At 45.3% G+C, this 14108-nt stretch overlaps 1 protein-coding gene across 1 annotated transcript in view; it reads right to left on the bottom strand.

Annotated features, from left to right (window-relative positions):
• LOC121458640 (glycerophosphodiester phosphodiesterase domain-containing protein 4-like) overlaps positions 1-14108 on the bottom strand; it is a 38713-nt gene that overhangs the window by 12826 nt on the left and 11779 nt on the right. The window contains exons 5-10 of the mRNA XM_041667946.1: positions 11507-11605; positions 11343-11436; positions 10494-10571; positions 9567-9712; positions 9155-9237; positions 604-754 (exon numbers count right to left, since the gene is read on the bottom strand). Of these exons, the coding sequence (XP_041523880.1) occupies positions 604-754; positions 9155-9237; positions 9567-9712; positions 10494-10571; positions 11343-11436; positions 11507-11605 (651 nt within the window). The remainder of the gene's footprint in view (positions 1-603; positions 755-9154; positions 9238-9566; positions 9713-10493; positions 10572-11342; positions 11437-11506; positions 11606-14108) is intronic.

Genomic DNA, 14108 nt, shown 5'->3' with positions numbered 1-14108 from the left:
CCCTACTTCATTAGCAGGTTTTCATCGCAGGAACTGGGGGGTGGCTTTGCCAATGAAGAGCTTGCTGCACAAGCCTGAGGATCTGAGTTCAGATCCCAGACCTCTGCAGAAGCCGGGCGCAGCATGCCTGCCTTTAATCCTAGTACTTGGGAGGCGCTGACAGGGGGCTCCCTGCAGCTCGCTGGCCACTTCCAGGTTTCTCATTAGAAACCTTGTCTCAGATAAAGTGGAGATGTACCCAGTAGATACTTAGCACATATTTGTTGAATAGCAAGAATTGAAGAGTAAATGTTTCCTAGTCTGCTTCATGAAGACTGTGAGATATTCAAAATAGCTAGGGAAATGCTATGTGCATTGCAAACACACTATCAAAGACTATGAAATGCCCGGGTAGATTAAGCAGTAAAGGCTGAGTTTACAAGTTTATCATCAGCCTTCCTAGTAAAGGCTGACAGCATGGTCTGACCCACTGCATCCCCCCAGAGAATGTGAGCACTGCTCCTCTAGACTAGCAGGGAAAGTGGATACTCCAGGAGCAGCAGAGGAACCTGAACAGGGGAGGCTTGCACACAAGTCCACAGAGCCAGCGGATACGAGTCCTACCTTTATAAACCACTGGCCGGCATTCAGAGTCGACAGGAAAGTCCAGCTGAAGGTGGCAGTGTGGTTGAAAGCGGCTGAGGGCAGGACCTCTCTGATGTTGGTTGTTCTGCTCAGGTCATAGTCGTGCATAAGGAAAGGTACCGCGTCATAGCTGTGGGCAGAAGGGGAGAGGAGAAGAGGTGCAGAGGATAAACCCAGACACCATGGCACGAATGGTTCCCCAAAGCTCTTCAGGGCTCTCTCAGATCTCAGCAGGTGTCTAAGTGCCGGCATCTTTGCAGATGTTGGCATTTCCCCACCCCGAATGACTCTGTCATGTGTATGTGTTCATATTGGTGGTGTTGAAAGAGCAGCTTCCTTACTCAGAAGATCCCTGATACCAGGAAAGCAGAAGGTACAGTAATGGCCTCAGTATAAGGTGGACAGGAGTGGGGGTAAGGCAGGGTTCTTGGGGCCATGAAGCACGCCTCCACATAGGCTTCCTGGGTTTCTCTGGACGTTTTTTCCAGGATGGCAGCTGCTTCTCTAGACACTCTACATCGGATATTATCATAAAGCCAATTCCTGATTCCCCTACTTCTCGGTTGCTTTGTGGAAGCCCCAACTTTATGACTCTCTCCTCCTTTCTCACTAAAATAACCATCGAGGGAATATCTACAATGGTCACGAGGTAATAAGGGCTGGTAATTTGTCATAACTATTAAACTGGACAAAATAAGGGGAGTAACTATTTAGTCAAAGGACAGTTGGGATTACAGTACTATAGCTCTGAGAAAATGGCATCAAATTAATTCATCTATACCATTACAAGAGCTTCCTTCCTGTAGTGAGTAGTGGAGTTTATACAAGAAGGGAGAAGCCAAAGGGACCGAACTATCTGGCTGCAATGGGGAGAAAGAGATCAGATTAGGTAAAGAAGCGTTCAGGTTACTGGACAGAGTCCCATGGAGGATGGAGCTATGCAAAGGCAAAACAAAACCGTTCCTGACCAATGCATACGGAGTCTACGGCTAAGAGTCAATTCACACACATGACACTCCAGGGAGCTGAACAAAAACAACTTCTGAGCGGGTGACGTGGCTCAGTGGGAAGGACATTTACTGCCCAGTCTGAGTTCAATCCCCACAACCTACTTGGAGGAAGGAGAAAACCAATTCCCACTAGCTGTCCTCTGACCCCCACACATGTGCTGTGGCATGTGTGTGTCCATGTATAAACACGCAAGTAAATAAATGCAATAAAAATTTTAAGGAAAAAACTTTCAAGAAAAGGAAAATTATCAGAATCTCACAAGTTTCAGAACTCACGTGAGGTGTGACTTAGTCAATTCCATCCAGCAAGAGAGGAGAGACCTCAGCAAGTGCATGGGTATCCTTTAGAGATTCCAGAAGGCCATGCCTTAGAGATGAAGATGACTTAGAGCTAGAACAATGAACAGTCACTGGAGTGCCTCCAGAAGAGAGCTTATGACTGCCTCCAAAGGATCAGACTAGTTAGAAACAGTTCATGGACCTGCTAGGAAAAAGTCCAACATTCTTCAAAAGAATCCAGCAAAGCATAGTCCCCATCCATGTAAACTGCAGAGTCCAGCATACATTAAAACCACACTGGAGATGTAAAGACGCAGGAAAACGTGAAATCCCTTGACAGAGGCAAACACAGAATGAAAGGTGACAGGATCAGACAGAGGTGTTAAACAATATAGAATAACATTATGAATTCTGAAAAACATGCAAAGGAAACATGAATATAAAACATGAACGTAGAGCCAACTCTGATGGCATGACAGTCAGGGAGATCAGGAGGTTGAGGCAGGAGATGCCAAGTTTAAAGCCAACCTTGCCTACAGGCAACAGCGTTTGGTGTGTGTGTGTGTGAGTATGTGTGTATAGGATATAAGGAAGAAATGGAGGTTCTGGTGATTAAAACTATAATAACAAGTGAAAAGTCTGCTGGATGAAATTGACAACTGAGGCTGGGGAGTGGCTCAGTTGGTGAAACACTTGCTGTGCAAGCCTGAGAATCTGAGTTAAGGTCCCTGACACCCACATAAACCCCTGGCTCAGCACACATGCGTAACTCTCGCACTAGGAGGTGCAGACAGGCAGACCCTGGGGGTTCCCTAGCCATCCAGTCAGATCTAGACAATGAAATTCAGATTCCGCAAGAAAGCCCATTATAAGGCAGGAATCTAGAAAGTGAGGGAGGAGGACATGCCGATGTCACCTTCTGCTCTCCACGTATGGCACACGGGTGAACACTGGTACTACTACCACACGCGTATGCAGGACAGATCTCCGAAGAGCAGTGGATGCCAAGGTGCAGCAATAGAAGCATAGAGCCCAGGAGCTCTGGCCCAGCCAAGTGGGTGGTTGATCTTCAGCTCCAGTAACTGGGGCTCAGAGCTGGCTCTATATTAGCATATTTCCTGGCTCTTGGGGGTTTTTATTGTTGTTTTGTTTCTCAAGACAGGGTCTTTCTATGTAGCCCTGGCTGTCCTGGAACTTGCTCTGTAGACCGCTGAATGTTTCCACTGTAAAAAAAAAAATGAATTTTGCTACAGATATGCTTACCTTGATTTAAATATTACACTGTATATATTTTATACACATCACATGCTTTTCCTCCAATTGGTGTAGCTGGGGGCTGTGGCTCCACTGACCGCTCCCTCAGGTGTAGGCAGAGGAGAGCCTTCAATGGCCCAAGGCTCGGATGGCCATTCTTCCTGGTGTTGGCGGACCTGAGGCTGATTTCCGGTGGTCAGGTGATCTGGAGGTCACTGCTGTTGTCACGGTCGGCACGCTGCTGCTCATGCTTCTCCTCCCGGTGGTCTAGCCTGGCCTCCTATTTCTGAGTTCACCACTTCTTCCCTGTATTTGGTCTCTGCTACTTTCTATATTTTAATATGATGACTCACTGTGGTTGGTTTTTTTTCCAGCTCAACTAAGCTTTATTTTTTTTTAAAAAAAAAAATGTTTCCATCTCTGTCAAGTTTTTCTGAGTACTAAATCATTCTGTTTTCTTTTGACGCTCACTAAGTTTCTTTAAAATGTCTTAAATCCACCATCAACGACCACACTAGTTAACACGTGTTCATCTCCTGTACCTTGTTTCAACTTCCCGGTGAGGTTACGGTTCAATGACTGTTCTTGATGCCTATGAGCATGTGATGTATTTGCCTCGGTTTTCGCCGTCTGGCTTTGTGCTTGTTTTTCTAGGAATTCTAAGGATGCTGTGCATTCTATCTGAGTCTACACTAACTCCTGCAACCATGTGTGCTGGGACCACGCTAGAGTACTGCCACTACTCCAGCACTAGAGGGCGATCCACGCCCAAGCTTACTCACCTCAAATCCCCAGATGGTCATCTGTTCAAAGCACCAACTAGAGAAGTAGCTATAAAGGCCAGTCCGTCCTCCTCCCAAACCCCGCCTCGAGCTCTAACAGTCCCCAGACCTCACCCACGGTCACCAGCAGATACTCAGACACGGCAGGGCTCTGCCCACTCTGGCTAGAAGCACCGTAGATGGGCCAGACCACAGCTTCTATGCTGTCCCTATGTAAAGTCACCAAAGCTGCGACACTGTCACACTTGGCCTCTGGAAGACACCAAGAACTGAGGCCACATTGTTGTCGACTGTCTACTACCAGCTCATGGCTGGAGACTGCTGCAGCCATCCACGGTGACACTGGGCAGAAGACCATAAACCAGGGCTGTTCAGGCAGGCCTGAGGACAGGAGCTGTTAGGCTCTGCCCAAGTTAGGTTCCATACACCCAGGACTGACCTCCAAGGCAAAGTCCTATGCTTATTCCCCCAGTCTCTCCGCCAGCATACTCTTGCTACCCAAGGCTGGGATAGTGCTAATGTACCCATTCCCAACTGTGACCCAGCCTTGGTGGCTCACCTCTGGCAGTACAGCTATCTCTGTCCCAGTACTTGCAGATGGACCCTCTATATCTGCCTGCCACCCGTGATGCTGTCTAAGTCACAGCTGAGTCTTCCATAAGGACCTGCAAAGCTTCAGGGGTGTATACAGGACCACATTACAGCTGCTGGGGAATCGAACTAAAAGACAAATCTGTCCCATTGGGGTACAGATGTAGGAAAATTCTAAAGGCTCCAACTGCGAGCACTAGCCAGGTATACCTGTGCTGCCCAAATAGGTATTACAGAAACCTTTTGGTTGCCAAGGCTGACGTACTTGAGTCCGTGCTACTGACTCTCGGGTCTCCTTCCTGATGCTCAAGCAGGCCGAGAGGCTCCATTTAAGATCTGGGCTGAAGGGGTTTAGTTTCTACCTGACACAGGTCTTCTCCAGAGGAGGAAACATCCCGTGGCAGCTTTTGTGCTCTGCCCCAGACAGGAGAATCTTGCTTTCTTCTCTGCTACCCAACATTGGGAGAACGATGGCAGAGGCACTCCTTCAGCCAGTTAACCCAGTTCCAGTGGCTCAGTCATGAATGCTGGCCTGGAGACAGAGCTGATGGGACTCTGCTTGGCATTGGATGCCCCCTGGCAGGCTTGGTAGTAGATCTGAAGTCTAAGTCCTTACTCTCCCCATGCTCCTTGGAGTTGAAGGAGGGCAACTCTATTCTTCCTGCTTCTTCACTGCATCCTTCCTGATCATGCTATGAAAGCCAGTGTATGGTCTCTTACCTGGCCTTCTTAGCTCCTGTAGGTGAATAGCTATTCAGAGGGGGTATGCCTATGGTAATATCATCAGTAGAGGATTTGACTCAGCTGCCATCTTGCTCTAGCTCCTGTGTCATTCAAATAGAGGACCAATGTTAGTACCATCTGTGTGTTCCAAATGTCTAATGAAGCTGAAAATCTTTCCAATATGAATTTTTACCTGTATATTTTCTTATGAAATACCTATAAAGGCCTTTTGCTCATTTTCTAACTGGTTATTTTATTTTTTAATAATACCTGGCACTCTCGAAGTGTTTTTCCTTTTTCCTCTTATTTAATTTTCTTTAGGATTTCACACGAGGGCCACTGCTTCCCTCCCTGCTCCAACTCTCTTTATACACCCTTCCTCTTGAACTCATGGCATTGTCTTCCACAATTATTATTGATATTTATATACATAAATATACTGAGTCTTTGTGGTATTGTTCATATGTACATGTGTTTAAGGACCACTTGGGATAGGATAACCTATCAAGAGGCTCGTCCCTGGAGAAAACTGATTCTCCCGTTCCCAATAACCATTGATTGCCTGTAGAGCTTCATCTAGGGGTGGGACCAAAAGACTACAGAAAGAAAACAAATGAAGTTATAATTATTGAAATATGAAACAAGACAAACAACACAAACAGCAAAAAGGCAACAAAATAATAGTTATCAGCACACACTTTTCAATAATAACCTTTGAATATTAATGGCCTTAATCCTCTAATCAAAAGATAAAGGTTAGATGAACAGAATGAGAAACAAAAATCCATATTTCTGTTATCTATAGAATTCTTTCACCTTTAAGGATAGGTATCACATTAGAGTGAAAGGTTGGGATTGGGGTACCCAGGAAACAAGCATCACCACCCTAATATGTGACAAAATAGACTTTTAGCCAAAATAAATTCAAAGAACTAAAGAAGAACACTTCATTCTGATCAGGGGAACAATTGACCAAGAAGATATTATAATCCTAAACACGTATGCACTAAACCCTCGCACACCCCATTTCTTTAAAAGCATACTACTGGACTTCAAGATACAGATTAACCCCAAGTCAGTAACAGTAGGTGATTTCAGTATACTGCTTCCTCCAACATACTGGTCATCAGGACAAGAGACAAACAGAGAAACACAGGAACTGAGCGACATCATAGAGCAAACGGACCTCACAGATGTCTACAGTACAGTCCACCAAAGACTATACCGTCTACTCAGGAGCCCACAGAACTTTCTCTAAAACAGTCCACATGCTGGGACACAAAAAATCTCAACAAATATAGAAAACTTGAAATAATTATATGCATCCTATCTGACCACAGTGTAATAAAGCTTGAAATCAACAGCAAAAGAATCTCTAGAATTATACAAACTCATAGAAATTAAACAACACACTACTGAATGGTGAATGGGTAAAAAATTCAAGATGAAAATAAGTTTTCTTGAAATAAATGAAAATGAAAACACAACACACCAAAATTTCCTATGAGGGAAAATTATCTTTCCTGGGCCTACATTAAAAAAATCAAAAGGAGCACAAACAAACCACTCACTGATGCAACTCAAGAGTTTGGCAAAACAAGAGCAAACCAAACCCAAACCCAGTAGACAGGAAGAAATAATAAAAACCAGGGAAGAAAGGAATAAAGTAGAAGAAAAACAATGAATCTAAGAGCTGGGTGTTTTAAATATATATGTGATTGATAGACCCTTAGACAAAGTAACCAAAAGAAAGAGGAGTCACAATTATTCAAATCAGATATTAATAAGGAAACATTAGGTTTTTCTATAAAACCTATTTTTATGCTTTTTTATATAAGCACTAAAATTATGCTGTAAAGCATTCTGTTCTTATGATCCTTAGAGTCCTCTTCTTTACTGTCTAGTAGTTCTTTACATTGTATTTTCCCTGTTAAAATTCCTGACAGGTTCATGTCCTACGTGGGCCCTGGATGACGTGCAGTCTGGGGCAGTAATGAAGCTTGGTGTGACGCTAACGTGGGGGAGGCATTTGGAAGAGAAGATCTTCAGGAAGAGATGTCAGCAAGCAGAGCAGTAGAGGCTGGAAGGATGACCTGGATCCGAGTTAAAATCAGCGGAGAATAAAGACCGGATATGAAGGGTTTGCTGGACCAGAACCTTTAACATGAAGCCATGGCCATTGGGTGCTTCCAGAGATGACACAGAGAGCTCCATCACAACACTCAGTTTCAGCGAATTATGCCAAAAATCCCAGTTTGGGGGTCTTGCAAGCCAGTGTTAATATCTACCTTACCATGCTCATTCTCAGCCTCATGACCAGAGCTACATTTCCCTTCTTTGAGCCCAGGCTACTCCTCTGTTAAATTGAAGGCTCAATTTTCTGATTGCCTCACTGAATACATTCACAGTAAAAATGAAGCCTTCCTACTTCCTAAGTTGCCTAGATGTATAAATTATACAGTGATGCACCCCCCCACACACACACACACCTCACTGTTCCTGGACCCGCTCTGATCCAAGCATCCCTTTGTTTTTCTTTGAACCATTACTACACCCTGCTACCCAACACCTTAATAATTATTTCCAAAGCATATAAAAAAATAAAAACAAAAACAAAAGCAACAATGGACTGGGGTGTGGCTCAGTGGCAAAGTGCTTTCCTGGCATGCATGAGCCCTGAGTTTGATCCCCATCATTATAAAAAGAAAAATAAACCAAGCTGGGGGCTGGAGAAAGGGCTCAGCAGTTAAGAGCACTGGCTGCTCTTCCAGAGAAGCCCGGTTCAATTCCCAGCTCACAACTGTGTGTTACTTCAGTTCCAAGGGACCTGATACTGTCATACCAATACACATAGAATAAAGTTAGATAAATTATTTTTTTTTTTACAAACCAAGCCGTACATAGTGATACACACCTGTAGTCAGCACTAAGGAGGTAGGGGTAGAAGCGTTGGAAGTTTACATCATCCTCAGCTACACAGTGAGTACAAAACCATCTACACAAGATCTGGCTTCTCATAACAAAAACAAACAAAACAAAGTAAAAACCAAGCACCGAGCTGGTGAGATGGGCTCAGTAGCCAGTGGGACCTGTCACCAAATGTGACAGCCTGAGTCTGCTCTCTGGGACCCACATGACGGAAGGAAAGAACCAACTCCATCCTCTGATCTCTATACACACAGCATGGCACCCATACACAAGCAAGCAAACAATACTATAATAAAATTAGAAAACAAATACAAAGAAACAAATCAACAACAACAAAATCACAGGCCCTCCAGCCTCTGACACCTATCCTGGCTGTCCATGACACATTCAGGGAGCTCTGTGGTTTGTGTTTGCTCATTCAGATGCCTTCGTCTGGAGTGCCCCCATCTCTGGTCAGCAAAATATTTTCCTTTAAGGTTGGTGCAAACGTAACATTGAGTACATACAGATTTTGTCTTTCACAGAATAGGAGGCATCCTTCTCCTGCACGGAGACTCCTGGCCTTACTCTGTCACCTGCGACTGTGCCACACCTCCTATACTGACTGGGAAGGAAGCACGACTGTATCTCACCCAGTGGCGTCTGCTGAACACTCAGAAGGTAGCCTAGAATATCCCAGGTATCTAGGCAGACTTCTGGGGATCGCTAGTAAGCAAGTTCCTAAGCTAGTGCACAGGGTCAGGGGACAAGCACGGTTTGCAATGGGGATAGATGTGACTCGTGTGCTTTGTGAGCCTGTGGTGAAGAACAGGGAGGTAAAGGGAGACGGGGCTCATATATGTGGCAGACATGAAAGAAAAAGTCTTCAAGGCTTGTTCTCTTTACCCCTTGGGCCTATCTGGTCCTTCCCGTGACACCGGACAAGTCCCCTCTTGCCCCAGATCCCAGTCCCTATTCTCCTACCTTAAGTATACATCAGTCTCCAGGCCGAAGGCACCATGTTCCACGGCCTTCTCAAAGGACATCATGGTATTCTCTGGTGCCAGCTATGGAAGAAAGGAATATCAAGCCTTGTGCCTTAGAGTCTCTCCTCCCAACATTTCTCTTATGGCAGACATAGAGCTTGGGGATGGAAGGGCTTTAGAAGCAGACTGGCTCCTGGAGTTATGTCTTCAAAGAGGCTGACCATTCCCCTATACCCGGTCTTGGCTCCTGGAGCTGTGTCTTCAAAGAGGCTGACTGTTCCGCTATACCCGATCTTGGCTCCCGGAGCTGTCTCTTCAAAGAGGCTGACCGTTCCCCTATACCCGGTCTTGGCTCCCTTCTCCATCCCATGCCCCCCACACCCACCCGTGCTCACTCTGCTCAGACCTACCATGGGTGCGCCTCTGTGTCCAAAGAAGGTAGGCTTAGGCCCTAAATTCTCCTTTTTCAGAATGCAGGGAGAATAAATCCCCAGCGGCATCAAGTAAAGACACAAAAGAATGATAAAGAAGGGGAGTACAGCAGCTACCTGTAGAGCTGAAAAGGTTGAGGGGAGAAACATGGGTAAAAACGAAAGGCGGGGTGGAGACCCGTTCCAGACAGCTAGCTACCCCACAGCAGCAGCTGGTTCACTTTCTGTTTCTGTCGCGCCCTTCCTTTCGGGGTTTAGATATAAATACCCAGAATTGTTCAGATACACAATTTTTTTTCAGTGCTGGGTATTGAATTCAGGCCCTATGTGTACAAGTGCTCAACCACTAAAATGCATTTCAGAAAAAGACATTATTAGGGCAATATTGCTGTAACTTGGAAGTAAAAACGGAAAAACTGTACAGAAGGTGGATGGAGGAAGGGAGGGAAGGAGGTACAAGAAGAGCCTCTGGGAGGAAGAGCTTGGCTGGTTCTGAGACTGAAGACCGTCCTGAGAGACCCTCTAGCTCAGGGCAGAGCAGTACAGGTGAAAAGGCGCTGACAGAAATGTGAGTTCAAGGCTGAGCTCCATCACTTCTGACTGTAACCGAGGACGTGTGATGTAATCTCCCCGAGACTTCATCCTCTTTCTGTAAACTGATCTGTCTGGCAGCCGAGTTAACCTCACAGAGCTGTGACGACAGTGCTCACTCATACACGCTGACAAACACTAGCTTTGTTTATATCCCTTCTTTCTCGTCTTCACCTACAGACCTCGCCCACAACCATCTCCCACACCACAGTCCATCCTTGATTCCGTCCCAACACCTTCTGTTTTAGACCCCTGGGGATCCCACCCACTTGTACTACCTATGTGCTTCAGCAAATTGAGACCTCCAGGTCTAACCTTTTAACCTTGTGAATATATTACATGTCTCCAGGACTTCATGCTCGTAACCTGCCATTCTGTATCTTCTTATTCTAACTAAAACAAAGAAAGTAGTTTATTAATGTTCCCTTTAAGCTCCTATTCGAGAAATATATTCTAAAATTTACTACATACACATGCATGCACACACGCGCGCGCGCGCACACACACACACACACACACACACATGCGCGCACACACCAGCACCACTATGAAACCAGCCCTTCACTAGCCTGCATACAAGCCAGGAAGCAAGTGCCTTTCCTTTGACCAGTGGTGGAAGAGAGATGTGGAAAGCAGACCCTACAGCTTTCACTCACAAAGCAGTTCAGCACTCCGAGCTTACTGTCTTGTTTCCACAACACCGCAAAAGAACAGAGAGAACACCAGCTTCTGAGGCAGTCATTCCTGCTTCTTTAGGTTCCTAGGTGTGGCAGGGCTCACGTGGGATTTCTCTGAGTTACCTGATGTAACCAAAGATCACTGGGCATAGTATTAACTGAAATCCGTGATGTCTATGTATGAACAGGCTAAGTCTTACAGAAGCACTCAGGTCAAGGGAAAATCGAGAAGTCCTCTGCTGTCCCCTCTGTCCCAGATAAATGGTGTGCACCAACAAAGGGGAAATGATGCTTTCCTAAGAGAATCTTTCTCAGAAGGAGGGCTTAGGTCTACAAATACTATGGTAGGTCATAGGAGTCGGAAACTGAGACCATGAAGAGCCTGCCTACATAACACACTAAAGAGCTTTCAAAGAGGCACAGCTCTGTCTCTGAGTGGAGGATACAAGCTGGGGAGATCAGGCAAGGTTCCACTCACACGACATACCTTCCGATTCCAAGTGGGCCACACAGATGGCTAGGGGCCAGGAAAGAAGAATCATCACAGTTATGAGGCTCAGGTGCAGAAAGGGAGCAAAGATCTGGGGAAAAGCCAAGAGTCAGACTCGACACATCTGGACACCGTGATGAGCAGTCCAGGCTAGTGCTCACCTGCAGCGACAGCCCAGCTATCAGCCACTTGTCCGTCCAGTATTGGTTCAGAATATACAGTAAGAAGGAGCACAGCAGGATCACCAGGAGAATGAAGACCTGGGGAAACAAAGGCGCCAGATGTGGATCACAACTGTCCTGGGCATTGCATGCTATTATTTAGGCCACCTCAGCGAGGGTGGCTCCAATCAAGTCACCTTCATTGTTCCCAAGTGTTTGCTGTGTAGCATGGCTGGAAGGCATCACACGATTGTGCGGCTTGATGCGACTACCAATCTCGCATCTCCACCCTCTGCCTTTCAGTTATTTCCATCCTTAGCCGGCCGCCCATTTCCAGCAGCAGGTCATTACCAACCTTTACCTCCTCTTTGACTATTTCTTTTAAAGAAGTACAAGCCAAGATCTCAAATACATGAATGCAAAATTACTGGTCTATCAGAAAGCCAAATGAATCACAGCAGTTGGACTGCGGAATTTATCTCTTATCCAAACCCAAACTTTACAAATGATTTAAAAGGGCGCAAGCAATCATAAGGTACAAATAAATTATTTCCCTTGGGAAAATCTAGTCACGTAAACACAGCTACTCATGAAAGGTCTTTCTTCCAGGCCCTCTGATTTTGAGCTTAGGCTGTGAGGTGTGTTTTGAGGCGAGTGTATAGAAATGCTGCTTCACAGAAGGAGCCCTGTTGTGCATGGCATGTCCTTATCCGTCACTCCATCCACTGTACAACTCCAGGGAGTCCTTCTGCTGCCGTGAGACCTGTGTGCTCCAGACTGATTTAAGGTAAAAGCACCCAAAGTACATTAAGTCTAGCTTGCTAGAAAATTTCACAGAGACATCCCATTATTGCTAGCTCACTGTTACCTTAGGGTTTGTTTTTAAGTAAAGAAGTCAAATTATAAGCATTTATATGAGGAGTTTTGACTCATCACTGCAAGATGAAGTGCTCTCTGGGTATCCCTGGGTGATTAAGAGATTCTAGACCTGCTGCCAATCCTACCCCTTCTGGCTTATTCTGAAAAGGGTTAAGAGTCAACCTCCAAGCCCCTAAGAATCCCCCTTGCCAATAGAAACAGACTCCACAGGCCTTGTTTGCGCTGATTTGAAGGCCTAACCAAAGTAACTACCTTCCAAGGAAGGTCACCTCCTGTCATAATCCCCTTCATCTCTTCTCATTGTCCACAGATTCATACTACAATTAGATCCCAAAATAGTCCAGGACAAGAAAGTTGAGAAAAATGGCAAAAGTTTATTATTTGGTTTTTTTTTTTTTTTTTTTTTTTTTTTTGGTTTTTCGAGACAGGGTTTCTCTGTGGCTTTGGAGTCTGTCCTGGAACTAGCTCTGTAGACCAGGCTGGTCTCGAACTCACAGAGATCCGCCTGCTTCTGCCTCCCGAGTGCTGGGATTAAAGGCGTGCGCCACCATCACGAACAAAAAAGTCCCACTGAAGATGTCTCAGAATTAAGTCTAAGAATGATGCTAGACAAGAAGGAAGCATAATTTTAAACCAATCTAATTTAGCCAGGCGGCGGTGGTGCACGCCTCTAAGCTCCAAAGCTACAGAGAAACCCTGTCTCGAAAAAAAAAAAAAGAAGCAGAAACAAGCAAACAAACAAAAAGCCCAGTCTTACTCCAGTGATATGAAACATATATCAGAGATTTTCATTTCAGAATACCAGAATCTAATATTAAACAATGTTTTGTTGTCTGAAAATGGCTCAACAGTCACTATATGTATCCAAAAGAGGTAGGTAGAATAAAAAGCTCACTGAAACCTAGGACTTAACTGGACATGAGTATTCTTACTTAGAGGCTAACAAAATGACGTCCTGCTGACTGCGTATGGAAAGGCAGCTAGGATAAATCTGTGGCTGGGATTTAGCTGAGAGTTTAAGCCTCCTCTGTTTCTGACTAAAGATGTTACTGTCCTTAATGAAAGTGGGATGCCAACAATTTCTTTGTCAAAGATTTAGTGAGAAGGGGCTGATGGAAAAATACGTTATTTCCATCTTCTGCTGATTAATTTATGAGAGTGTCCAGCATCTAAAATGGACGGCATTAGCAACAGGACTTCCCCCCCCCCTTTTTATATACATTCTTTACATGAACGAGCTCATGATTTTCAATTCTCATCTATTTTAATAGTACTTAAGTTTACACTTCCATTTGAGTAAGAGCAGACTTAAGGAGGCCACTGGAAAGACTTGACATGCTCAGTCCTGGAGAAACACTAGCACGATGTCGGCATCATAGTTAAGGGAGTCTATAAAGAGGAGTGTGCCACTGGACCTGGTCCAGCCCACGGCAGGACAAAGTCAGAGACTTCATGGTGCAAGGATGCATCGGTCCACAGAGAGTGGAATGAGGGGAGCCATGGTAGTATCATTTGAAAATGGATTCAAACCAAGGAAAGGCCAATCAGACCTTAAGGGAGAAAGTAGGCACTGACCCAAGAAACATGTCATCAGGAAAGAGCCACTACCTCTCCACCATGACAGGCATAGGCAAGCGAGGCCCAAATAGAGGACGCTTGGATCTGCAAGATCGGAGGCAGGGTTACTATGGAGAGCAGAGAGCGACAGTTCAGTGGCTGAACC

The sequence above is a fragment of the Microtus oregoni genome, unplaced genomic scaffold, assembly GCF_018167655.1.
Source record: "Microtus oregoni isolate MIOR12 unplaced genomic scaffold, Mior012 000018F_ref0000195, whole genome shotgun sequence".
NCBI lineage: Eukaryota > Metazoa > Chordata > Mammalia > Rodentia > Cricetidae > Microtus > Microtus oregoni.
The sequence above is the reverse complement of the archived record's forward strand: the minus strand, read 5'-3'. Positions and strand labels throughout refer to the sequence as shown.